Source organism: Leguminivora glycinivorella, chromosome 9 (assembly GCF_023078275.1).
Source record: "Leguminivora glycinivorella isolate SPB_JAAS2020 chromosome 9, LegGlyc_1.1, whole genome shotgun sequence".
Classification (NCBI taxonomy): Eukaryota; Metazoa; Arthropoda; class Insecta; order Lepidoptera; family Tortricidae; genus Leguminivora; species Leguminivora glycinivorella.
Window position 1 is genome coordinate 7,126,681 of NC_062979.1, and position 27,765 is coordinate 7,154,445.

General features: G+C 39.2%; 3 protein-coding genes across 4 annotated transcripts in view; 1 reads left to right on the forward strand and 2 right to left on the reverse strand.

The window, feature by feature from the left end:
- The window catches only part of LOC125229619 (methionine synthase reductase), a 309,939-nt gene that overhangs the window by 72,863 nt on the left and 209,311 nt on the right, over positions 1 to 27,765 (reverse strand). The gene's annotated exons all lie outside the window — the stretch shown is intronic.
- Positions 1,430 to 2,197, reverse strand: LOC125229625 (UDP-N-acetylglucosamine transferase subunit ALG13 homolog). The gene has a single exon (XM_048134510.1). It carries the CDS (start codon positions 2,108 to 2,110, stop codon positions 1,499 to 1,501), a length of 612 nt encoding a protein of 203 aa, XP_047990467.1. The 5' UTR covers positions 2,111 to 2,197; the 3' UTR covers positions 1,430 to 1,498.
- LOC125229615 (ionotropic receptor 93a) lies at positions 3,716 to 27,511 on the forward strand. 2 transcript variants are annotated; one of them, XM_048134499.1, is made up of 20 exons: positions 3,716 to 4,283; positions 9,843 to 9,992; positions 10,080 to 10,175; positions 10,306 to 10,473; positions 11,000 to 11,217; positions 11,457 to 11,624; positions 12,411 to 12,569; positions 14,949 to 15,053; positions 15,346 to 15,452; positions 15,823 to 15,883; positions 17,374 to 17,476; positions 18,777 to 18,883; positions 19,640 to 19,802; positions 20,166 to 20,293; positions 20,546 to 20,638; positions 20,846 to 20,933; positions 23,486 to 23,605; positions 23,946 to 24,024; positions 26,099 to 26,259; positions 27,321 to 27,511. In XM_048134499.1, exons 1-20 carry the CDS (start codon positions 4,199 to 4,201, stop codon positions 27,416 to 27,418), a joined length of 2,457 nt encoding a protein of 818 aa, XP_047990456.1. In that variant the 5' UTR covers positions 3,716 to 4,198; the 3' UTR covers positions 27,419 to 27,511. The 2 variants fall into 2 exon arrangements, with proteins under 2 accessions (XP_047990456.1, XP_047990455.1); XM_048134498.1 differs by lacking the exons at positions 3,716 to 4,283; positions 12,411 to 12,569 and having other exon boundaries at positions 9,972 to 9,992.

A 27,765-nucleotide genomic window follows, 5' to 3' on the forward strand; every position in this document is an offset into this window, starting at 1 on the left:
ATTCTTTAAAAATATTTTTTGCGGTTTATAAGTCATAATAAAATATAGTGATATTTTTTTTCGGTTAATTGGTCAGTAAGTAATAATATAACACAAACTTTAAAAAAGGGTCAAGTAGCCTATTGAATGTGACTGAAAAATCTCCTATACCTAAAAAAATTCTAAAATGTTTTCTTCTGTGATCTACAATCAATTTAGATTCATCTGCTAATCTATTTACAAGAAACTTTGGTGTGTTCAAATGGTTAAAATAGGAGTATTAAACAACCCTTTTGAGTAGTTCCGATTTATAAAATCAAATCAACATAACTGCGTTTATTAACTTAAAATATTGCTATCTTGATTCTTCTAATGTGATTAGGCTGAACCCGCACAGAAATAGTTGTTTCGCAAAAAAATAACCATGCCCAGCAGGTTCTTGGCTAGATGGTGGAATGTCTTACAGCAATCTTGCAGAGAATGAGCTCTCATTCTGTGTGGTCCCACCTGTTCGGCATCATGTTCAAATACTGTCTTAGAGTCAATTGGTCTTAGTCTATTTAACAGCAGTTTAACACTAAACTTTCAGCTCACAATGTGAATTTACCCAAAACCATATCCATCTTTCTAAGGATTGGGGGTAGATGTAGATGGAGTGGCTATCGATCACTGATGTGTTCGTTCAGGCCAATTCCCTGGACTTGGAGCTGCAGGTTACTGTCCCGCTGCCCTCCCACACTTCTCTCCTCAAATCTTCTTGTTTTCCTGCAGAACAGAAAGACAGCCTTGAGTTCATCTTCTCTCAACCTGTAAAGGATTGGGGGTAAATGATAAAGTACCTAAACTCAGCAAAGAGTTAATGACCTTTGCTACCTAATTTATAAATCATCAATTTATATCACATGTGGATATCTCACCCTTATTTTCAATCTATTCTTCACATCACACTTTTATATTTGAGATATGAAATGCTGGAAGTAGATTAATATGATTTTTTTCACTGTTTCAAGATAACTTTTTAAGGGAATTTCTGGTATAGAATAGAAATAATAAAATGTTTTCCAAATGTATGAATAATAATTAGGATTTTCGTCTTAGAAAGAAGTAATATATACTACTGTATATTTGATGTGTTTTGCAAGTGATCTGTATTTTTTGATTAAAAAAAACATGAGTTAAAATGTTTTGTTTTATTAATATACCTAAAAGTATAAAATAAATAAGGAATATATACAATAATCAAGTCCCACTAAATAAGATTATGAGGAATGTGATTGAATAATGGTGATTTTAAAAATATAGCCTTTTTGCAACTTAAGATCTTACATTTGAATATTTTATTACATCAATTAGAAATACTAGAATATCTCATACTTAACATGTTAACATTATTTAACTAACTTAAATACTAATACAGATTTAACTCGTAACACTAGATTCATAGTACTTACAATAAAATGTAATAATATAAATCATAGGTTCCAAATCCTTTGAAGATTAGTTTTTTTATATGCATATACTATTTATGGCATAAAGGTTGCTTAACCTTGAACACGTCATCTAGGAATTTAACAAACAATGAAGCATCAGGCTTAGGAAATGGTCTGAGTAAACTAAAATCAACTTCTTGCAAAGTGTTTTCCAGCGTGTCACACGTGCAATAATACAAATGCCCGTCGACCTGCAGCTGCTCCGCAAGCTCCAGTTGATGATTATCCATCAAGTCCTCATTCACGACGACTAGAAGCGGTTTGTTGGATTCTAAAACTTCTAAGCACGTGCCTGCCCCGGCGTGACTTATAACTAGGTCTGCGTTTTTTATGTCCTCGTCTAAGGAATCTTTATATTTGTATAACTGCAAACGTATCCCGCATTTTACGTATTCGCCTGTTTTTAAATCGCTAGAACCGATCTGCATGGTTACTTCTTTGCATCCCAATCGTTTTAATACTTCGAGAGTGTAGTCCTTATTGATGGTCTCGCATAAATTATCGAATCGTGTTGTGCCAACGGTCACGAATATTTTTCTGTAGTTTTTGGACATTATTTCGGACATCAAGAAAATTGCAAAATAAAAACAACAATATAACCTCAAAATAAACGTCACTGACGTGGCTGTCATTAATGTCATGGGACGTCGTTCAAGCTGTAGAATAAAACGACCAGACACAAACTTGATTTGACAAAGCAGCAATTGACTCCAATAACCCAGGTAAGCTTGTTGGCGGGAAAACAAATTTTATAAAGTTTTCAGAAGTAAAATACTGATTACGAACTATTGTAGTCGGAATTTTACTTCGTTCAAAATTTTCGAGAATATATTTATGAGAATATAATATATATTTAAATATATATTTCTACGCATATTACATACATACATACATACATACATACAATCACGCCTGTTTCCCAGAGGGGTAGGCAGAGATCACGGATTTCCATTTACTACGATCCTGACAAACCACTTTCGCTTCACACACTTTCATAACATTTCTCATACACGCTCGTCGGTTTCGAGTACTTCTGACCTGGCCTCTTTGCAATATTTCCCCGATTTGATCAAGAAAAGTTCGCCTAGGTCTTCCTCTACCAACTGACCCATATTGTAGTAAAGTAATCATAGAATAGCAATGGAATAGCAATCGCCCCTGTGACAAACACGTATACTGCTCACCTGATGGTAAGCAGTCACCGTAGCCTATGAAAGTCTTTGGAGGTGTTACATCCCGTTGCTGACCTTTTTACACCGGAATTGTGCAGCTCTTTTCCCATAAGAGAGTTATTTCCTTGCCACTCTCCATAAATAAACGCCATCGTAAAAACAAGATAAGCAACGCTCATGTGTCCTATAGAGTTTATTAACCTGGATTCTCTTGGTGATGTCAAGTACGAATTCCCTTGGCATTTGAAAACGGCCTGCCCTTGCGCCAGATTCCACTGATTGACACTTTAAGCGGTTACGTGTGTAACGTGTAACCCATTTACTCCAAAATACTGAACATTTCGTTACCTAGTGACAGTAGTGACCGACTGGCCAAGGCTTTTTGCCTAAAACTCTAGTCTCCGAGTATGGACATAAAATAAAAATCATATTTCGTAAGACTAATAAGGTATCAGATCAAAAATTTAATAGTAGGTATTTTGCTTAAATTTAGCGAAACACCAGAAGGGTTAAAGGAGCGATGTCGGCCTTTACATATAAAATGGGTGAATGTGTACATGCAATATTCTTAATAATTTTCTTTTCATCATTACGTAATATTCCACGAAATACCTAGATTTTTATTTATCGTAAAATATTTCTTGGAAACATCGTTCATGCGTGTCATAGAGAATAGTGTTATCTTCGCCATGCATTTTTAAAACGCTGCCTGACCTTTTGCTGGCGTGGTCCGTATAAGGGATGTTCTACAAAATTACACCGTTAATTGAACATTTGCTGCTTGAGTTGGTTATCTTATATCAAAGTACCTAATAGAATGCTCAAATCCCACTAAGGCAGAGGTTCCCAATGTTTTATTAAGCACGCCTTCCATTGTTGTCTGTCGTCAAAAATGAAATGTCTAGGCCCTCGACCTCCCCTTACCTACTATCTATTAGTCAGGTAATGTGTGGTATGTGCACTTGTGCACCCGCCCTGGGGGGCGCCCCACTGTTTGAAAAACGCTGCAAGAGCGTTTCACATAATTATTTTTTTTTGCGGCCTTGGAAGAGTAACATGTTATTGCTGGTGACAAGCTGGACTCACCTCGAAGTGGCAAACAAGTCTGATATCATTGAGACATCTTTCAGCAAACGGAGCACCTTTTTTCCTTAGGGGGTTAAGTGTAAATATTTTGGGAGGGGTCCGATATCTGAGACATTTATACATTAATTAGTTTTGACAAATTATCGTCGGTGACACCCGTCTTCTATACTAGACTATAACTACGAGTCAACCTGTTTTGTTGTAACTTCAGAAACATCTGAATTTCCTAGAGCGGGAAAATAGTAGGTAAGTAATCTTTTAGACACAGCCTGTATTACACCTTACTCAATATCTTAGCCGATACCTCTGCCATTCAGTCTGTAGGTCCTCCGCGTGAAATGTTACCATGCCCACCTGCGCTCATTACGACTAATTAAACCCTTAATAATAACTTGTCATAATTACAAATTATAGTTCAAACCATGGTATCATTTCTGGAAGGGCACAGTTGTGGGGCACTTGTGTTTCAAAATGCGGATATGGGTGGTATTGATATGTATTGTGGGGGTAAGAGGAGAGGATTTTCCTTCGTTGATAACAGCAAATGCTTCTATTGGTAAGATCACTTCTAATGTTTCCATTTTTCTTCTAAGTTAAAGGCAGGTTTGGTTTAAATTGCCTGATCAAATGTCACTCAGTGTGGCGACAGGCGTATTAAATATATTGTTAATAAATAATAAATATTTGAACAATAATATGTTTTAAAATGCTGTTACGCTTCGCGCGACGCAAGCGCGGCGTTAAGGTACTGCCTTATCGCTCGGGCCGCTCCGCCGCAGATCGGCGGGCGAGCGCGCTTTCGTGTGCGCTCGGAAATCCCAGCCAGTCGGCAATTTATCACTCTCGAGGCTGGACGCATGCGCTCGCGCCGCCCGAGCTAACGGTTAATGCTTACGCGCCGACTCGCTTGCATTATAATATTCGGTTTGCTTGTGCGCCGCTTAATGCTTTAAGCTTACGCTTTTAATGTGTGCTTTCTTTATGTACTTTTCCTATCTTCTGTGCTATTTCTGACTTCCTCTTTTTCTATACTGTGCTGTGCTTTGTACTCTTATTTTCTCTACTTGTGCTTGTGACTCTTGTGTGCCGTTATTTGACAATATAACTTATTAATGTGGAACTAGCTTGTTTTACTTATCTCGCTAGGCTAGTTCACCACATAATTTGGTGACCTCTGTTGAATTGGACGGTTGTGTAACGGACGTTTTAAGATTTTACCGTATAACGGACATTTTTAAATTTTGCCGTGTAACGGTTATTTTTCAATTTTAATTTATAACAAACGTTTGAGTTTTAAATTTTAACAGACATTTTTATCGTTTTATCTTTTAACAAGCATTTAGTATTGAGATCAGTTTTAAGTTTTTATAGACGTTTTACAATTTTAAATATCAAAATGTCTGATACCGAGGTTGAGACACCTAGGAGGCCGGTGCAGGCCCCTGGGGTGGGGGCCGGCGCTGGTGAAGCAGCAGTGAGTCACATTAGCGTAAAACCGCCGCCGTTTTATCCGGATAAGCCGACTATGTGGTTCGCGCAGCTCGACGGCCAGTTTAATTTGACCAAGATTACGAGCGACAGTACCAAGTTTTATCACGCCATATCGGTTTTGGAATATAAGTACGCGGTAGAGGTGGAAGATATTATTACCAACCCGCCGGCGAGTGATAAATATGGTACACTTAGAAGAGAGCTCATAGCTCGGTTGTCGAGCTCTAAGCAGGAGCGTTTGAAACAATTGATGTCGAAAGAGGAGCTCGGCGACAGGAAGCCGAGCCAGTTCCTGCGGCATATCCGGAGTTTAGCGGGTGCGGATTATCCGGATGACTTTATCCGGCACTTGTGGATGAGCCGGTTACCGACGGTGCTACAGAGTATTGTCGCTTATCAGGACAACTTGCCCTTGGATACGGTAGCCCAGATGGCGGACAAGGTGCATGAGGTTACACCGCCGGGACCCGGTTATCAGGTGGCTGCGGCTTCAGCATCTAGCATTCCAGTTTCTGTAATCGACCAGTTGCACCAGAAAATCGACGCGTTGACGTCGAGGCTTGACGCGATGTCCACCTCCCGGGGCCGTCAAGGTCCGCCCCGGTCGAGGTCCCGCGGCAAGCCACGGAACCGTTCCCGGAGCCGTTCGCGGGCGGGCAAGCCCAGCGGCGACGGCCAGCGCCTATGCTGGTACCACTACAAATACGCGGATAAAGCAGATAAGTGCCTTTCCCCCTGTGCGTACTCAAAAAACTAGTTAGTCGGTCGCTTGTAGCGACCAGTGATGGTGTTCCAGTGTCGAAGCGTTTATTTGTTACCGACGCAAAGTCGAAAGTGCAGTTTTTGGTGGACACCGGGTCCGATTTATGTGTTTACCCGGTTAGTTTTTTGCGTGCGCATCGTCGTCATTTACAAAAGACTGATTATGAACTTTATGCTGCTAATAACACTGCTATTAGTACTTATGGCTGGCTAACTTTAGCGCTTGATTTTAATTTACGCCGTATGTTTTGTTGGCGTTTTGTCATTGCTGATGTGAGCAAACCTATTATCGGAGTGGATTTTCTCTCGTTTTATAGTTTGCTTGTCGATGTTCGCTATGCTCGTCTAGTCGATGGAATAACTTTGCTCTCATCAGCCGCTGTAGATGCTTCAGCTTGCGAGTGCGCGCAAATCAAGGTCATTACTGGCAATGTGCCATTTCATGCCCTGCTTGAGGAATACCCGGACATTATTAGGCCTGCCGGTAATCCTCAAGAGCGTAAATGTAAACACCAGACGCAGCACTTTATTAAGACTACGCCAGGTGCGCCTGTGTTTTCAAGGCCACGGCGTTTGGCACCGGATCGCCTCAAAATTGCGAAACGGGAATTTGAGGATATGGTACGCTCGGGTATTGCGCGACGATCGGAGAGTCCTTGGTCGTCTCCGTTGCACTTGGTACCTAAAAAGGACAATGGCTGGCGTCCTTGTGGCGATTATCGCGCTCTTAACGCACGGACTGTTCCAGATAGGTACCCAGTGCGGCATATCGCTGATTTCTCGCATAACCTTTTTAAATGCAAGGTTTTTAGCAAGTTAGATTTAGTGCGCGCGTACAATCAGATTCCCGTCGCGCCTGAGGACGTTCCAAAGACGGCGATCACGACTCCCTTTGGACTTTTTGAGTTCCCATTTATGAGTTTTGGTTTGCGCAACGCAGCGCAAACATTTCAGCGGTTTATGGATGAAGTCCTTAGGGGTCTTGATTTCTGTTTTCCGTTCATCGATGACGTTTTAGTAGCCTCCGCTGATGACACTGAACATGTAGCTCATTTGAGAGCCGTTTTTGAGCGTTTCAATGAGCACGGTATTTTGTTAAACGCTAACAAATGTGTATTTGCGGTACCTGAAGTAGAGTTTTTAGGTTACTTGGTTTCGTCGGAGGGTACTAAGCCTATAGGAGCTAGGGTTAAGGCTATCCAGGACTTTCCTAGACCTAAGACGATTAAGGATCTGAGGCGTTTTCTAGGTGCGCTTAATTTCTACAGGCGGTTTATTACTGGCGCTGCTAAATTACAGGCTCCTCTCCATGCACTGTTAAGTGGTCCAGGGGTGAAGAGCAACAGCCCAGTGGTCTGGACTCCGGAGGCAGGGGAGGCTTTCGATGCTTGCAAGTCAAGCATCGCTAATGCCGCTCTCCTGGCTCATCCAGACCCTTCCGCTCCATTAGCGGTAGTTACAGATGCCTCAGATTTCGCGATTGGTTCCGTGATACAGCAGCAGGTCGAGGGTCATTGGCAACCGTTGGGATTCTTCTCTCGCAAATTGACACCTGCTCAGACGAGGTATAGCGCTTACGATCGCGAACTTTTAGCTATTTATGAGTCAGTGAAGTATTTTAGGCATATGATTGAGTTGAAGCCGTTTTTTATACTCACTGATCATAAACCTATAGTCTCTGCTTTTAAAAAGTCCCTCGATTCGTGTTCTCCGCGGCAATTCCGGTATCTAGATTTTATATCCCAATTTACGTCAGATATCAGGCATATATCGGGCGAGGAGAATGTTGTCGCGGACTCACTATCTCGGATTGATGCCATCACAGACGGGCTAGATTTGAAAGCTTTAGCTTTATCGCAAGCTACAGATACTGAGCTTCGTAGTTTACTTAGTGACGGTTCATCTCTGGATTTACAGAAAAAATCATTTGGATCTGACAAGCTGTTCTGTGATGTATCCCGGCCGATTCCACGTCCTTTCATTACATCTGAGTTTCGGAAGCAGGTATTCGACGCTGTTCACGGACTCAGTCACCCTAGCGCTAGGAACACTATCAAATTAGTGACTGAGCGATATGTGTGGCCTGGAATTAAAAAGGATTGTAGGATGTGGGCGCGTGCATGTATTCCATGCCAGCGGTCTAAAGTTTCACGCCACGTGCACGCCCCGGTGCATGATTTCAAACCCCCCACTGGTAGGTTCTCGCACGTACACGTCGACCTGGTTGGCCCTTTGCCTGTGTCGAATGGGTTCAAATACTGTCTCACTGCTGTAGATAGGTTTACTCGTTGGCCTGAGGCAGTTCCTTTGTACGACATTACGGCGGAAAGTGTTGCGAAGGCCTTCATTTCGACGTGGGTAGCGCGTTTTGGTTGCCCGCAGAATATTACTACGGATCGAGGCAGGCAATTCGACTCCAATTTGTTCCGTCAGATAGCAACCATGACTGGATCGCGTCACTTGCAGACTACTGCGTATCATCCAGCAGCGAATGGGCTCGTGGAAAGGTTCCACCGTCATTTTAAGGCTGCCATAATGTGCCACGCAGATGAATGCTGGACTGAAACCCTTCCACTAGTGCTTTTGGGTATCCGTAGTGCATGGAAGGAAGACTTGTCTGCTTCGACCGCCGAGTTAGTTTACGGCGAGCCGCTAAGACTTCCCAGCGATTTGTTGCAACCGACGCCTGACCAGCTGACGGACTACACCGACTTCTTGTCGCGTTTGCGCCAACATATGAAAAAGTTGCAACCAACAATAGTAGCTCGCCATGGTTCTGGCAAAGTTTTTATTTTTAAGGATTTGGCAACTGCAACTCACGTCTTTGTGAGACAAGATTTTGTTCGTAGGTCGCTACAGCCACCGTATGCTGGCCCCTACAGGGTAGTTGATAGGTCGGATAAATATTTTAGAGTTGACATCGCCGGTAGGGAAGTTTCTATTTCCGTCGATAGGTTAAAACCTGCCTACATCTTGTCGGAATCGTCTGGCCCTACCAAAACGTCATCGACCGTGCCGCCCAGCTCAGTTGTCGTTCCTTCAGAACCTAAAGTGTCTCGCTCTGGTCGCCATATACGTTTCCCCGACTATTATCGACCTTAGGTTGTCGACCGTAAGGTCTCGGGGGCGTATTAAATATATTGTTAATAAATAATAAATATTTGAACAATAATATGTTTTAAAATGCTGTTACGCTTCGCGCGACGCAAGCGCGGCGTTAAGGTACTGCCTTATCGCTCGGGCCGCTCCGCCGCAGATCGGCGGGCGAGCGCGCTTTCGTGTGCGCTCGGAAATCCCAGCCAGTCGGCAATTTATCACTCTCGAGGCTGGACGCATGCGCTCGCGCCGCCCGAGCTAACGGTTAATGCTTACGCGCCGACTCGCTTGCATTATAATATTCGGTTTGCTTGTGCGCCGCTTAATGCTTTAAGCTTACGCTTTTAATGTGTGCTTTCTTTATGTACTTTTCCTATCTTCTGTGCTATTTCTGACTTCCTCTTTTTCTATGCTGTGCTGTGCTTTGTACTCTTATTTTCTCTACTTGTGCTTGTGACTCTTGTGTGCCGTTATTTGACAATATAACTTATTAATGTGGAACTAGCTTGTTTTACTTATCTCGCTAGGCTAGTTCACCACAACTCGATATGCGAATGTTCCAAATGTATGTAATGTTTGTCAAGGTTTCTGGAGAAGCCAGCAAAAGTTCCTACTAGGCAGCTGATTTTACTATGACAATGTAGGTACAATCTTTAAAGCATGGCTAAAGTATAATAAGGAACTAATAAGAAATCATATTCATAGAAGTCTCTTTCCTTTGCTACTTCCATCCATCCTTCAAAATTACAACTTCCTTGGTCTCCAGGGTTCATAGCAGTCTTCAGCATAGCGTCATGTCAAGACACCTGGTCTCTCTTCTCCCGGACAGAAGAAGAAGAATTGCTGTTATTCGCGCTGACAGAGGTCGACTGTCCACGTTTGCCACCAGACTCCGCAATAACCGTCACGTATACAGGTCAAAAATCCTGCATCTCTTTTAAGCATAGTGCTCTCTATATCTTAAATCACATCACGCTTATAATTTGTTTCATTGGTTCTTCAGATCCAGGCCAGGAATTGCCTCAGCTGTTGCTCGATTTGAGGACCACAAGAGCTTTTAACTGGAAGTCCGCTGTGATCTTGCATGATGAGACTTTGAGTAAGTACATACTTACAATAAAATAAATAAAATCTTCTGTTTTCACCTGAGATTTTACCTGAACTTTTAAGTTTCAATTCTTACCCAGCCTTATTTATTTGTTTTATATTTATAAATATATTTTTCTTAGATCGGGATATGGTATCCCGAGTGGTGCAGTCACTCACATCTCAGATTGACGACGAAGACGTCCCGACCATATCCGTCACAGTCTTCAAGATGAAATACGAGATCAACGAATACCTGAGACGAAAAGAGATGCACAGAGTCTTGTCGAAGTTGCCTGTGAAACATATAGGTAAGTATGTACCGCCGAAGATATGCGCATCACTAACAGATTAATATGTTATACCTACTGTTGCGTCTGTTGGCAATTGGTGTTCTCCCGACAGTTTTCAATCCAAACTCCAAGAAATGCCCCACGAAGAAGCAAGAGGACTGAAACAGATTTAGATAGTTTCAGAGGTTCCAATCCAGTGGACTGTATTAATAAATAAATAAATATTGGAGACACCTTACACAGATCGACTTCGCCCCAAACTAAGCAAAGCTTGTACTATGGGTGCTAAGCGACGATATTTATACATACTTAAATAGAAATAGACAAATCTGTGCTCATCACACAAATAAATGCTCGTACCGGGATTCGAACCCAGGACCGCGGCTTAGCAGGCAGGGTCACTACCGACTGAGCCAGACCGGTGGTCAAATTGTATAGCGTAGTATAGTACAAATCCTTTCCTGTATATTACTTCTGAGTTCTGATTATTTCTGTTAATATCGTCTGCTGAATACATTCCTCACAGTCAATTTTATACTTTCAGGTGAAAATTTTATAGCAATAGTGACTTCCGACGTGATGTCAACGATGGCGGAAACTGCCCGAGACCTGTTGATGTCGAACACTCAAGCGCAGTGGCTCTACGTAATCTCAGACACCAGCATCCGTAATTCCAATCTGTCCGGCCTAGTCAACGAGCTGTACGAGGGCGAGAACATCGCTTATATATACAACATCACTGATGACAGAGAAAATTGCAAGGTGAACTCTAAATATTTCCTAAGTTCCTATAGTTAGTAAAGTAGTCAAGGTCTCGGATCGGCTTCGACTCATCTGACAATTATGTACATTTTTTATTTATGTACTAGCCGAGAAGTGCATACTCATTTTCTATACATATAACTAAGAAGGAAAGCTTCAGCTTCGATAGCCCAAATAAGGGCTACCCGTATTTTATTAATGTCTTTTAACGTTCTCTTGATTACACGAAATTGTTTCAGAACGGGCTAATGTGCTTTTCCGAAGAGATGATGAACGCGTTCATCTCAGCTCTGGACTCGGCCGTTCAGGAGGAGTTTGACGTGGCAGCTCAGGTGTCTGACGAGGAGTGGGAAGCCATCAGACCCACGAAGATGCAGAGGAGGGATACACTGTTGAAGCACATGCAGGTATGACAATTGAAAGTTTGAAGAGTAGATGATCGTTAATCTCAGCATTAGACTCGGCTGTTCAGGAGGAGTTTGACGTGGCGGCTCAAGTGTCTGACGAAAAATGGGAGGCCATCAGGCTTACAAAAATACAGAGGAGGGATACACTGTTAAAGCACATGCAGGTATGATGAATCTTCTTCTACCTACCGCTATACTACGTCCTTGCCGGGGTCCGCTTTTCTACCTCTTTTGTAAGTAGGTATTGCTTTCGAAAGTATTGCTTTAGTATGATTCAAGATGCTGTTTGCTAAGATAGATTAGTGATGTCAGTATTACAATCAATATCCTCGTCAGAAAAAAAGCAATGATGGCCAAATAATTTACAGAGGGATTTAGTGCCATCGTCTATATTTCCTATTGTAGGTAGCATCTTACAATACTGTCGAATAACTACCGATATCATGGATACGAAACTGTCGAAACTCTCTAAATGTGATCGGACCGTCGGCCACAACGCGGGTCCTTTAAAGCGGCCATGCCTAATACCTAGGTAATAGCCGTATAGGACATATGATTCATTTTGAGTTCCATACGTCGGAGGCAAAAAATATAGTCATGTATTTTTTTGATGAAACGAATTGCCTGATAAGATGTCGGGACGGGATGGACCGGGGCGGGGCGGAACGGAACGGGATAAATAAATAAATAAATAATAAATATACATCCGCCCGCCCAGTTCCGTTCTAGCGTGAGTCATCCTCAAGTGACGTAAGTTCAAGTTCAAGTATGTTTATTTGTAATCAGCAACATATAGCGGTGAACAGTGCATGCGGCAACTGCTCCACTTGGCAAGCCATGGCGGCCGACACCTGGGGCTCTACATACCGCGGCTACGCGCAGGACAACACGGCTGCTCCTGATAACGACACGAGCGGGGCTATACAGAAGATAGAACTATTGCAGGTTAGAATTGAAATATAATAATAATTTATTGAAATTAATTTCCATAGAGTACCTAGTCTGTTCATATTCTTTGATGAATACTTTTGCATGTTAAATTGTATCTTGTTATTTAATGCATGTTAATTATAAGATGTAATGTTTCGCCCAGAACCGGGACGAGTGGAAATCTAAGGGCTTTGCCCAGCAGTGGGACACAATATAGGCTTGTAATAATAATAATAATAATGTTTTGAAAAGAAGTTGCCCGCCGAGTTTCTTGCCGTCCCATAGTGGATACCCCCCTCCCAACTGAGGGGGGACTGAAATCTTCTCGAGGCTGAGGCGTAGGGTTAGAGCCGGCGTAGCTTTATTTGGCGTTCATATGCGCATTGTAATATGCCTACTTGAAAAATAAATATTTCATTTTCATTTTCATTTCATTTTCAATACCTACATGGCATACATATACATATCAAGACCACTGGTAGCTGAACCGGGAATAGAACCCGGGCCTTCAGTTTAAGTGGTTAACATCATTAACTGCTTGATCACCCAACCGCCCACGTTTATAATTTGTCAAATTCTGCCCTCATATTATTAAATTAAAACGGGACTTAATCGCGTAAAACTTACGTTTTATATTTAACCCGACGTAAAACGTAAGTTTTACGCGATTAAGTCCCGTTTTAATTTAAAAATATGAGTGAAGATCGTGTTAGTTTAAATCAATAAATTCTGCCCTATTTAGAACAGAAATGTGTCACTGTGATTCCCCTTTCCTTTCCTATAGGAAAAAGTCCCCTTACCGAATACCTGAAAAAGCTTTTGCCAATAGGTAAGACCTAGACGAAATGACGCTAGCGTCTAGACTCCAATCTAAAACGTAGTCTGGCTTTGTCGCGCCAATAGGTAAGGAACGGTGATAAAGATAAGTAAGCGCAAGAACGATTTAATACGGGACTGACAAAGCCCATACAAAAAGCGTACCTTTGAAATGTATGGGCCTTTTAGGATTAAAACTAGATGGCGCTGTTCGCAGCCTGGAAGTGGCCAAAATCATATTTTCCTCAAATATTTTTGCGTGTTTTTAGGGTTCCGTAGCCAACTTTTCAGTTTATAACCCTTATAGTTTCGCCATGTCTGTCTGTCCGTCCGTCCGTCCGTCCGTCCGTCCGTCCGTCCGTCCGTCCGTCCGTCCGTCCGTCCGTCCGTCCGTCCGCGGATAATCTCAGTAACCGTAAGCACTAGAAAGCTGAAATTTGGTACCAATATGTATATCAATCACGCCAACAAAGTGCAAAAATAAAAAATGGAAAAAAATGTTTTATTAGGGTACCCCCCTACATGTAAAGTGGGGGCTGTTTTTTTTTTTCATTTCAACCCCAACGTGTGATATATTGTTGGATAGGTATTTAAAAATGAATAACGGTTTACTAAGATCGTTTTTTGATAATATTAATATCTTCGGAAATAATTTTTTTTTTTTTTTTTATTCAGAACACAAACAGTCATAATATACATCATACATAGGTGTAGTACATAGAGTACCTACAAAAAACTGAAAGTAATACAAACAGACCTGGAGGTTCATAAAATACATATGAAGTTAACTTAAAACAGTAGGTAGTTATAAAACAGCGTAGTACATAGTATAATAAGATAAATACAACGTAGTTCAAAAATGAAATGCAACACATACAATTACGATTAAAAAAGCATCGATAAATACAGACATCAAGGAATATTGTTTACTATAATAAAGTTATTAAAAAGTTTACGTCTCACTTGCAATTTTAAACTAGATAACGAATTATTAAAGGGATCAATATCGAATAAAAGTTTATTATATAAACTGGGAACTCGTCTGAAAAAAGTATGCTTAGCATAGTTCTTACGAGATCGCTCCTAAAGGAAAAAAAAGTGCGACCCCCCCCTCTAACTTTTGAACCATATGTTTAAAAAATATGAAAAAAATCACAAAAATAGAACTTTACAAAGACTTTCTAGAAAAATTGTTTTGAACTTGATAGGTTCAGTAGTTTTTGAGAAAAATACGAAAAACTACGGAACCCTACACTGAGCGTGGCCCGACACGCTCTTGGCCGGTTTTTATGTTTTATAAGAACAAATGACATATTTTTTTATTTTAAAATCACGTCAATAGGTACCTACACATTTTGAAAAAAAAATAGTAGGCATCACCAGTGTAGTTATGATAGTATTTGATAGGTGGCGCTAAAAAATCGAGGTACAATTCTTAGGTATTATTATGAAGTATATAAATAATCATTGAAAATGAAAATGAAAATGAAATATTTATTTTCAAGTAGGCATATTACAATGCGCATATGAACGTCAAATAAAGCTACGCCGGCGGATTGATTTAGTAATTTTCTTCAGGTAGCATACTGGCGTCCCAGCGACGGCCTACGATTCACAGACTTCCTGTTCCCTCACATCGTCCACGGCTTCAGAGGAAAAGTGCTGCCGATCATAACATACAACGTAAGATATGCTCCACATAATCATAATTAAACTAGTGATTCTGTGAAAGAAAAAACTAAAACTTAAAATTACACGAAAATCGTTTCGGATCCGGAAATACAAATAAAAAGCAAATTGACAAAGCTTAATAATTAACCGCAGTGCAGACCTACGCTTTGGTCAATTAAGTTTGTACTTACTCCTTTTGACCTTAAAATACTTATAGGTACTTTAGTTTTCAGGGACTGGTTTTTATTCGTTTATTTTTCGCACATTTCTAGACTTATTTGTTTTTGTTCTGTTGATCTCTTAGAATCCACCATGGACAATTTTGAAGGCCAATGAATCAGGCTCAATATCCAGCTACAGTGGTCTCATATTCGACATCGTCGATCAACTGGCTAAGAACAAGAATTTTACGTAAGTATTTTTTCAGTGCCTGTGTAATAATTGTAGGGAGTTATGAAATTTCTAGTACCATAATACACTTTTTTTATTGCAAGTGTGATGAAAAATGGCGTGAGAATATTGCAATCTTGAGTCTTTAACTATAGTCTCGTTTGCAATATTAACTTACGGCCCATGTTCCTGAATGTCCTATTTAGGCATAGGTTGTTCTAGCACCAGCCCCGCCGCTTTTGCAGTTATAAATTGGTTTACCCGTAAGCTGTAGTAAGCCAACTAATAAAGATAAGAAATGCTTAAATGTAGAATATCCAAATGAAGATTTGAAAATAAATATAAATGCCATAAATGGTACGAAAATTTAACGATTTTTTTTTTGTTTCAGAATGAAACTTATATTTCCTGGGGATTTGAAGGACGTTTTATCTAACAAAACTGTGACTAATGTAAGTTTATAAGAATTTTGTTAATGATTATTACATGTCCAGCCAATACGGAAGAGCGATAGACATAGCCACTACGATAACAATGTTATCGTAAACGCTTGTGCATTTGGCTACGTACAGTCAAATGGGGTGAATAGGCATGCCGGGGTGAACAGGTACGAGACTTAAAATGTGATTTACCGGACATTTACTAAATATCTACCAGTGGCGGCTGGTGAAAATTTCTGCTGGGCAACACTAAAGCAAAAAGAAACCTACCTTAACATTAGATACTTTACTAGTACTCAATTTTAGGCAAGTCGGTGGGAATCGGCTTGTATTATGGACCAGCCGCTGCTGATATCTACTTACACAAAGTGTCTTAACAATTAAATGATACAATTTGTGTAGATGTCATTAAAGAAATGGGAGGGCAAATCACATTTTAAGCCTCGTCCCTATTCACCTCGGCATCCCTATTCACCCCATTTGTCAGTACCTACCCTGATACTGAAGAAAGAAACCTGCACTCGCATCTTCAGCTAATCTATCGATTTTCTTTCCGGAAGGCTTATTACCTAACTTACACGCTAGAATACAGTTGGAGTAAGTATTTCTAGCGACAGTTTTTGTTCTGAAAATAGCGCATTGCTGTAACAATGCGGTTGCATTTTTAACACTGACTTTTTGTTTTTATAATTTTCATGTTTTTACGTAGAAGAGTATTTAAAGTAGCATAGATGACATGTCGTCGTCGTAAATTTTCATAAATTATCTGTAAGTAAAGAATTTACCCGAAATAACGAATGTTTCTTAAAGATTTTTGTCTGACTACAGCCATTCAGTTTTCGTATTTTAGAGTCGGTTTCGGAACTGTGGGAAGAAGCTATTCGAGCGGCATTACAAATATTACAATAATCGCAGGATCGAGCCCCAAAGAATTTTGTCTATTTACTCCCGAACTGTTATTCGTCATTTACAGGGTAGTGCAAAGATCTTTAAAACCCTACATGAAAGTCTATTCCCCAAAACCAGCGTCCGCCAGCTTTCCGCGCATGCGTGCAGTAACGAAAAAACTGAAAACGCATTGTTTGGCTCTGTAACCATGGCAACGCATTGTTATATCGATACTGCGCGCGTGATGGTTTTGGGCAGCTGCGCTGACAGTGCAAACTTTTGCGTCAAAATACAGGAAACAGTGTGAATTTCACGAAAACTGATGTTCTAGAAAACTATTAAAAACTAAGTGCGTAGTCGTAGAAAAAGTATTGTATGCAACGGTGTTTAACTGAGTCAAAAAATACTCGTGGCGTCTTTATTAACAATTTTCGGCTTCGCCTCAAATTGTTATCCACTCGTCTTTTTTGGTCTCCTTTAAACGCCTGTTGCATAAAATACTATTAAAATTTTCTCTTAACTGAAAAATTCTTCTGTAAAATTTGGACCTGAATCCGTTACACGCCACTTTTACCTTATGTTTCGTACGTAGTTGGTATTTTTGTCGATTTCAGGAAATGTATAGCCAAAGTGCCAAGTTGACCATAATGGCCGTAGCAAGACAGCAAGCAGCATTCGCCGCTGCTGCCTTTACAGTCTTGTCTGATAGGAACCCTGGTAATTATTTTATCCATCTAACAAAACCTATAACGATAGAGGAATTATAATACTAAAGTTTTATGGCCCTTCAAAAGAGAAATATCCTTAGATAAATTATGCTTAAGGGCTTATTTACACGGTGCGAGAACTTGTATACGAGTTTCAGTATAAAAGCAAGTGGGGGCGCCGTAAGCCTTCGGTAATTGTGTCATATACTTGGAAATTTCGACTTGCTTTTACGTGATCCGATAGCCGAGTGGTTTTACAGGCATCCGTCCGGTTAGCGGAGTACGCTGGTTCGATTCCAGCTCGGAACACTTGGAGGCCTTGGTCACTTTTTCTTTGTATATGACATTTATTGAATGAGTTTCAGTATACATTGCGGGTTTTTGATTGGTGTGCTGAAAGTATCTAACCTCAACAGTCCGCAATGTAACTAAAATCGTATGCGAGTTCGCGCGCCGTGTAAATAGGCCCTTAAAACTCTACTACTACATGCCAAAACAAGAGGAACCTTATAAATGTGTTGTAATGTTAATTAATGTTGCATAAAACCGCCGAATACCTACTCTAGAATTTATTATAGCGACATTAGCCCCATATTGGTTGGGCTCCTTCACAATCTTCATAAGGCTTATTACCTACATATACCACCCGCTGCGTGATTTAACACTCTCTCCAATCCTTCTCCATAAAAATACTGTGATATATGAAAGCGTTTATGTTCCAACACACATTACTATATGTATTATATGCACCATAGTACCGGGTGACTAATGCCAATGTACAAAAAGTACATAATATGTATACTTTTTTTATACTACGTCGGTGGCAAACAAGCATACGATCCGCCTGATGGAAAGCGGTCACCGTCACCTATGGACGCCGGCAACTCAAGGAGTATCACGTGCGGGTTGCCAACCCATTTAAAACTTGTACACTCCTTTTTGCTGTGTTAAGTCGTACAAGGAGGGTTTGGGTTGCCGACGACTCAAAGGACAATAGACGGAATAAATTAGAACAATTAAGTTTTCATTGCTTTCGACATGAAACCAAAATCACTAATGTAGGTTAAGTGGTAGAAAGGACCTCCACGAATAAATCTGAAGGGTTGCCTGAATATATTCAAATCTCTGAGATTTCCACATCCGTCAATCTATATAGGTACATAGACAGTCTGGATTAGACGAGGCTCCAAGGGGTATTCGTTTACCTCACATCTGTAGAGCATCTCCCTGGAGCCTGCACTAGATCTGAATTTAGATTCAGCGGTCACCCTTAAAAATGCTAGTTCCTAATCCTCTGTTTTACTTCACAGGTATAAACTACACGATTCCGGTGAGCACTCAGTCGTACGCATTTATTATAGCGCGTCCACGGGAGCTCAGCAGAGCTATGCTGTTCCTCCTGCCCTTCACTACTGACGTGAGTTTAGATTCTACAAATCCATGGTTGTCGTTCTGTGTATATATTAGCCACAAGGGCATACAGAACAGGGACATTCCATGAGAATGTCGCCTACGACATGCAATTCTTCTGACACTTCTGAAGACGCTAAGAAAGCGAAGTTGTGTCTGACAGCCTGTCGTGACTTGGTTAAGAAATTAGTAAATTTTATCGAGCTTTACGGATTTCATTGAAATAGTTGCCATACAAGGCACGTCGTAAGCGACATTCTCGTGGAATGCCTCAACATAGCATTCCATGTCGACTGACATAAAGTGTAATCTCTTGCAAATATCATCTTTTTGTGTACTTTGACTATTGCGCTCTTCTGTCACCATGTTATTAGTTCGTCCATTTGTAATAAAATGTTCGTTAATATTCTTGCACCGGTCTGATTCTATTCATAAGCAAAGCAATTGATTCAAATATCTCTCTTGACTGGTTGAGGATTGCATGGTATTGAACCCGTAGAGCAGATTTAATTATGTAGGTAAGTTAGAAACAGAGATTTTGCACATTCGAAGTCTAAGTAGAAGAATAACTCTATCTTGAACTTACCTGTATGTTCAAGATAGAGTTCTGTGTAATGATCAGTCTGAATATATATGCAAATGTTGGATGCCAGTAAAAAAGATTCGGAAAATAAAAGAATCTGCCATCATGGCACAAGTGATGTACTAGAAAGTCCAAAAGATTCCATTAATTCCAAAATGACCCATGCTGTCGATCTTGCAGACTTGGCTGTGTCTCGGCTTCGCAGTTATCTTAATGGGGCCCACTTTGTACGTGGTGCACCGTCTCAGTCCCTACTACGAGGCCATGGGCGTCACGAGGCAAGGAGGCTTGGCTACCATTCACAACTGCCTGTGGTACATCTATGGTGCTCTCTTGCAACAAGGTACTTCTAATGAGCATCAGATCCAACAAAAATATGCTGACCTAAACATAACCTTGAATAAAATGAAATTATGCCAAAAGAGATTTCAATCACTCTCTAGGAGCTCAAACCAGCTTATACCCTGTACTAGGAATAATGTTAAAATGTCCAAAATCATGATGAGCTCATCGAAATTCTATATCACACTATGAAAAAGATATGAAATATTACAACAACATAACAAACAAACCAACACCAACACCAATAAATTTACTTAATTAAACAAACTAAAAATGGCGCCCAACGTGGGACCTGTAACATTATTTATGTGTCCGAGCATTTTCACTTTACCCATTTTAGCGATACTCATATTTTCTTCTTCAGGTGGTATGTACCTTCCCCGGGCAGATAGCGGTCGCCTTGTCGTCGGCACGTGGTGGTTGGTCGTCCTGGTGGTGGTTACCACTTACTCCGGCAATCTGGTGGCGTTCCTCACTTTTCCTAAGCAGGAGGTACCTAGCTACAGATAAAATGGGTTTACATAGGCCTTTGACTACCTCAATTCATATTTAAAAGCTGAAATGTTGTTTATAATAACTAGAGCAGATATCATTATTGCAAAAACTTACAAAAAATAAGATGAAAAATACCTATGAAAACAAATTATAAACCATGTTTTTTTATCAGAATTTGTAGAAATTGTCACGGGCTGCGCAGGGATCCTATGTCGGTCCACTTTTATTCAACTTCTACTTTGTTTTAAGGTGCCCGTGACCACCGTGTCGGAGCTGCTAGAGAATCGAGCCCTTTATACTTGGTCTATTAGCAGAGGCAGCTACTTGGAATTCGAGTTAAAGGTTTGAATTTAATACACTAAAATGAAGAATACAAAGATTAGACAACATAGCACAATAAAGACTAGAAAAGGCATTTTTAAGCTGTTTCAAAACAGATTTTTATAGGCCATCTTCAGAATAAGATGTTTGTTAAAATTGTGAATAACGCCAACTTACGACAACCGACAACGAATATCCATTTAGTAAGTTTATTTTCTTATCTTGTAGAACTCGGATGAGCCAAAGTATGTGTCGCTTTTGAAGGGCGCCGAACTCACTTCAGATTCTTCTGGCCTCGAGGGTAATCTTGCTTCAGGTAATTTGAGCTAAAATATATTACAAATAATAATGTACTTATTGAATATTTTTAATATAAGTTGTCCAAAGATTATAAAGAAACAAGAATTTCGTTGTCAGCTTTACACGGCAAATATTATAAATCAATCTTATGAAAGATGATTTTACGGATTCTTGTCAGTCTACTGGGAAGCGCTATCAATAATTCTCAGCAATGCTTTTGTTATAAACTGAAATAAATAAATAGTAGTGTGTCTACTAAAATATAAAATTAAATTATTTTCTATGATAATTTAATTTGTTCTAAGAATGCTTTTGTTTACGTAAAACGCCGGCCTTGACAAGTGTCCTTATGAACAGATATATTTCAAATTCAGGTAAGAGGTAATTTGTCAACTAGTGATTTTAAATGTCAGTTCTTTTAAAACGTTCGATATTTGAAACGAAACAAATGACTGATCAATGAATTCCATTACCCCAAAAATGATTCTTTCTTTGTAACAGGATGTTCTAAACTTAAATACTTAACTAGGGTTTGCAAGATCCGCCGATTTTTCGGATCCGGATATTTCGGATCTTAAGATTTGCCGGATCCGGATATCCGGATATTTCGGATAAAACGGATCCGTGTTGAAAAGGTCACTTTTTATAGAAGTTTCGTCAAAGAAAAGCTGCTGTTACCGAAATAAAATAATTTAAACTCGAAAAACGACATAAATATAGTCTATTATTGCTTCATAAACTTTTTAGACGAACTTTTAACATACAATTGTGTCGTTTGACTTCAAACTCGCGTAAATCGATTCGGTTTTAAGGATGATTATACAAAAAAAGCAGAATGGATTTACCCGAGCTTGAAGTTAAGCGACACAATTAATGTCACTTCCATTGTACAGTACAACATATAACATTTAACAGTAGGCCAATATTTTTGTTCAACATACATAAGCTAATGCAGGGTAATTTAGTGTTGTTCACTAATGCCTCCGTTTTACTGGGGCGTCTATCCGTAACCACAGCCAATAAATACATCCATGCGAAATTGCAGATGTAGGAAAAAAATTATATTATTTTATTGCGTTACACGTATTAGACGTGTAAAATATGTTACACATATTTAGTTATCATGTACCATTTTCAATTGTTTTTCTGAACTTATGTGCAAAATGTCATTTGATATTTGCCAGTCGCTTTTCAGTGAAGCTCTAAGGCTGGCAGCGCACCTCCAATCCTTCTGGTGTTTTGGATGTCCATAGGCGGGAGTGATCGCTTACCATCAGGCGAACTGTCTGCTAGTATGCCTCCCATTTTATTAAATACAAAAAAAATGGATATGGATTCAGCTTATAAAATAATTACGTATATAATTATATTAATTACTTCCATGATCTCTAATTCATCATTAAGCTTAAAAACATCTATGGCAATAGTTTCTGATTTATAGAAAAATAATAATTTATCGTTATTCCTGTGGGTGTGGGATGCATTCAGTTAGAAACGAAAGCAGTTTTAAAAACAATGGTTTACTGATCATTTTATTTAGTTTGTTAACATATCGGTTTATGGATTCAGCGCATGGCGTAATGTACCAAACCTAACCTAGCTTGATATTCTTTTTTTTTAATTCAGAAACCAAACAGTCACATAAACATATTATATATTGGCAATACAAAAGTGTACTGCAAAAAATGAAAACAGTAACAAAAGACCTGGAGGTTCATAATTGTATACTAAATAAAGTTCACTTAATGAATATAAGAAAACAACGTAACGTAATACAAGAAAATTAAACTGCATACAACATAACATAACATAACCTAACGTAATTTTGTTTTTAAAACAACTTACGTGTAACAATATTTTTTAGAATAGCCAACGAATTTTAGAAACAATCAACATCAAAAAGGTGATTATTATAGTAGCTAGGAGCTCGTCTGAAAAAGGTACGTCTAGAAAGTTACTTACACAAAAACTGATGTGAAACAGCGATTGAGGGCGCAAGGGCTGACGCGGACAACTAAAAGTAACTCGACTTAGCAGATTAGGGCAATTAATACTACCTTTAAGAAGTTTGAACAAAAACATGACATCTAAATAAATTCTACGGTCAGAAAGGGAGGGTATACCAAAATGTTTCGCCGACAAGGTGAAATTATCAAAATAGTTACCGGTTCTGTAACTTAAAGATTTTAGGATTTTTTTTTGTATCCTCTCTAAACGGTCAATATGGACTTGGTACTGTACGGTCCAGATAACACTTCCGAATTCAAGGATACTTCTAAAAAAAAATTTAAATAATAATTTATAAGTATTTGGCCGTTTGAAGGGTTGATATTCTGGAGTATTCGAATTAAATAAATGTGAATAAACATTTTAGGCGACAAAATACGGGAAATAATTCATAAATTTCATTCGAAAATTCTTTCTGGCGTGGATAGATACCCATATTTAACGGATCCGTATTATCCGGATCCTATGAGACCTCGGATCCGGATCTCAAATTCAACGGATATCCGGATAATTCGGATATCCGGATATCCGGATCTCAAACCCTATACTTAACTCTTTCAGGGTCGCCGCTACTGTCCCGTGTGCGTAAAGACAGACATGTCATTATAGACTGGAAGCTGCGGCTCAGTTACCTGATGCGGGCGGAGCATCTTGTCACTGACAAATGCGATTTCGCTCTGAGTAAGAAAGAACCCATGAATTGTTCTAGTGTAACCATGAATTTTTAATACATTACCTGAGATCGAGAATGTTATAGATGAAATGACATTTATTGTAGGGAGATAGTGAATAACGACCCGGGAACAGTTACACGAATCAAAAATGTCATACATTTTCTGAGGAGTTCTCGTTGATCGCGTAACGTCTTAAAAACTGATCGTTACCACATACTTGTTGTCAATGCTTGTTGTATTAGTTAGACAACCTAATTTTCTTAAAAAAATCTATATACAATAAAGTTTTCGTGGTCCATGAATATAATTTTGGGTTAGTTGTGTTTTAAAAGCTAACTATTGTGCAGGTGCGGAAGAGTTCTTGGACGAGCAGGTGGCGATGATAGTTCCCGCTGGCAGCCCTTATTTACCTGTTTTCAATAAAGAGTAAGCTCCTTATTCCTAATTAAATACTGTAATTTGAAATTGGAAGACGAGCTACTCCGATTTGTTAAAATATGCTGAAAGTTTTTTTAGGTAACAGGTACATAATAAGCAACTTCGACTGACGTTCTTTTTCCGAACTTTGGAACACCATAAGTACTCGTACTTTCGTGTAGATTTTTAGTTATACACGTAAAGAACAAATACCTATCTGCTTACCTGAACAATTAGGTACATTTTTATTTAGGTACAACTTTACTTGAGATCATATTTACATCCAAACTCTAATACAAAGGATATATTTAATAAAAGATGAGCTTGAGTTGAGATACATAGGCATTGGAGTATTAATATGCTGACAAAAACATGCGGCATCTTAAATCATCTATTCGACTGCAAAATTGGATATGTCTAAAAGAGAATATAGGTATCCTCTTGAGCATTTTCACGGATATTAGATTGAGTATCCAGGCTCGTACATTATGTTTATAATATAAGCGAGTGAAAACGATGAATAATGGCTTGAACAACAAAGAACAAAGCTCTTTTGTCGGCAATCGCAAGTTTGGAGGTGGCTTTAAATGATAATAATATTATGTTCCGTAAATTAAGGTTTTCTTTTGTTTCTTTGCGGATAAATCACTGTAGAAACTAATTGGACGAAGCAATAACGAACCTATTTACTTAGTAGTGTAATGTGAAGAAACATGTCCTAAGCACCCAGTCTCATTAGAGGTACGGAGGTCAACTGCAAAAGCAGAATATAGCATACCACTTATAAAAAATAAACTCATTGTCTCATTCTGATAGAGGACACGGCTGACGTACAGATAGACACCAAGTGATTTCTCCTTCTTTCTTTCCTAATTTATTATGTATCATACATTCTTTCTTTCCTAATTTATTATGCAAAAAAACCTGCTAGAAATTTAGCGCTGTTGGTTTTCCATGAATCAAAATAAAATTATAAAATAAAATAAATGATATTATAGTAGGGGGAAATTAGCTAAAATTACGGCATAATTAATGGAAGGTTTTTTTAATTGAAATATGTACCTTATAGACCGAAGTTATTTTTCATCAACCCTCACCACTCCTCCCCCCTCTGCGTCACCCCTCTACCCTCCCTTAAAGTGCCGAAAATGCGGTTTTTCTCGATTTCTGACAAAAATGTTGAAGATACAGAAAAAGCGCGTAGAAACAAAGTAATCCTTAATAAATTTACTACAAATCATTCATTAACACTTTGGTTCTAGCACTTATAGTTTTCGCGCGATCCGTCACGAAAGTTGGTCCTTTGCTGCAATTTTCTTTAATGAATGTTAAGTTTTCGCCCAAAATGCTTACGAAATCGTCGAAATTTGTTTGATATGACTAAAATATTGTAACTCATGATCCATATAGTATATCGATGACTGAGGATGAGCTTTTGGTAGCTGTTGGTAGAGCCCTGGAGTATCAATCCAGTAGCCGTGAGTTCAAGTTCCACCCATGGTAGTGATTTTTTCCCCTTAAATTCATTTTCAGTTTATAATATTTTAGTAATATGAAACAGATTTCGTGAGTAAATTGGAAGAAAACTTACCATTCACTAAAGAAAATTGCAGCAAAAGATCAACTTTCGTGATGGATCACGCAAAAACTATAAGTGCTAGAACCAAAGTGTCAATGAATGATTTGTAGTAAATTTATTAAGGATTACTTTATTCATACACGCTTTTTCTGTATCTTCAACGGTTTTGTCAGAAATCGCGAAAAACCGCATTTTCGGGTATTTAAAGGGGGGAAGAGGGGTGACGCAGAGGGGGGAGGGATGGGGAGGGTTGATGAAAAATAATTTCGGCCTATAATGTACATATCCCAATCAAAAAAAATCTCCCATTAATTATGCCAAAATTTTCATACATAACTTTCCAGAAGCAAGGTACTATTAATACTTAATTTTATTTTAAAACGGACATTGACAAAAGCAAGCGTTTGTCGTATGGCGAAAGTATTACAGCTCTAGTTAACATCACTCACTTTAAAAAGTCTTGGTTTGGCGAAACTTTAGAAATTGAAATTGAAATGTGCCTAGGATAAACCGTATACAGAAAGCGGGGCTCATCACCAAGTGGCTGTCAGCGTACCTGCCAAAACGAGACCGATGCTGGAAAACCTCCTCCATCATGCAAGAAGTGGACAACCATACTGTCAACCTTAGCGATATGCAGGGCTCATTCTTCGTACTGTTTCTCGGTAAGTGGTTGTCTTGTTCAAGTGTTTCCTGAAACAGCAAGCAATGCCGTCGTGCAGGAGGTATCTATAAGTGGTTGCCCAAAGCGATTCTTGATAGAAAACGTCCTCTGTTATGCAAGAAGTTTAAGAAGAGCGTGATCAATAAGGCCAAATAGGTACAGTCAAGCTCAGCGAAATGGCCGAACTTCTCAGTCATTTAGGTACGTGTCTTTTCATGTTTATATGGCCACTGAGCCGAAGAGTTTTTATTTTTTCCTACGTTGATAAAACATACTCATTCAAATCCTGTGCTACAAGTTTATACTATGGGGTTATTTTAAGTTACTAGTTAATAATGTTTTAACCAATATGCAAACTGTGACTATAAAGCTAAGGTCGACGACTATGACGTTAAGGGCACGTGTAACATTGGCGTAAACAACAAATGCAGGTCCGACTGGTTACAACAGACGTATACGTATAATCCACTTTATCTACTCATCCGAGTACCTATTACAGTCACCGGCATAAACATGTGATGATTTCTATGTATATATACCTTGTCACATTAATATCTTGTTTGAAATGTCATACGAAATTTCCCAAACGATTAAAATCGACAAGATACAGAAATCATCACTTATTTATGCCGGTGACTGTACCTATATACACGTTATCTGGGCATATAAATAATTATATTAATAGCCTATATAATGCTATTCTACTTGGTGCTTCTTAAGCCAACCTGTTCACGATCTTCATTTGTTTCGGTTTTGACGTTTTTGAGTCAAGAGTTCAAGACCTCCGGCCAGCATTAGTTATTATTACTTATAAAGCCAAGTAATTTTGAACAATAACAGATTTGAATATGTCTCACGAAAATTTAACGTGTAATAACAGATGTAAACTAGAACGGCGCTGAAGAAATTATCATCAAATTTTCCACTTCCTATTTTCCTTGACAAGTGTTTGTGCTTCAAAGCGAGGTCTTCGAAACCAATGCCGTTTTAACAAAATGTATGCAATTTGAAACATGTTCATAGATAAGTATTCAATGATTCATGCAGTGTTTTTGCTTACAGGGTTTTTCTCGGCATCATCTGTTTTGCTGATGGAGTGGTTCTACCATAGGAGGAAGAGTCAGAAGGAGGATGACGCCATTAAACCTTACGTGGAATAACGTGAACTCGAATTTAAGTATTTTAATTGACTGTTTCTGTATAAATGGAGATTTTAATGTGTATTCAAATATATTTATTAATAAATGAATGTGGCTTAATTGTTTGGTAAAGATATGTGTATAAGTTTAAAAACTATTCCTGTGCCGATTTCGTCACATTCCTTGATCGGCTTCCATTCAGACGAATGTTCATGTTCATGTCCTAAGCCTTTTCCCGTTCTTTGAGGTTGGCTCTTTCGGTCTGTCGTGTCTACTGTTCCGGTTCTGGACTACGGTGTTGTTCACTCCTATGTCTTTCAAGTCATTCTGGGCCGTCGTCAACGGTGGCTGGTGTCTCCCAGCTCCTC

Excerpts from the sequence above, each read along its gene's own strand:
- LOC125229625 (XM_048134510.1), bottom strand. The coding sequence starts at position 2,110 with ATGACATTAATGACAGCCACGTCAGTGACGTTTATTTTGAGGTTATAT.
- LOC125229615 (XM_048134499.1), top strand. The coding sequence starts at position 4,199 with ATGCGGATATGGGTGGTATTGATATGTATTGTGGGGGTAAGAGGAGAG. Across the intron at positions 9,993-10,079 it reads AATAACCGTCACGTATACAG|ATCCAGGCCAGGAATTGCCT; the intron begins GTCAAAAATCCT and ends TTGGTTCTTCAG. Across the intron at positions 15,884-17,373 it reads CTAACAAAACTGTGACTAAT|GAAATGTATAGCCAAAGTGC; the intron begins GTAAGTTTATAA and ends TGTCGATTTCAG.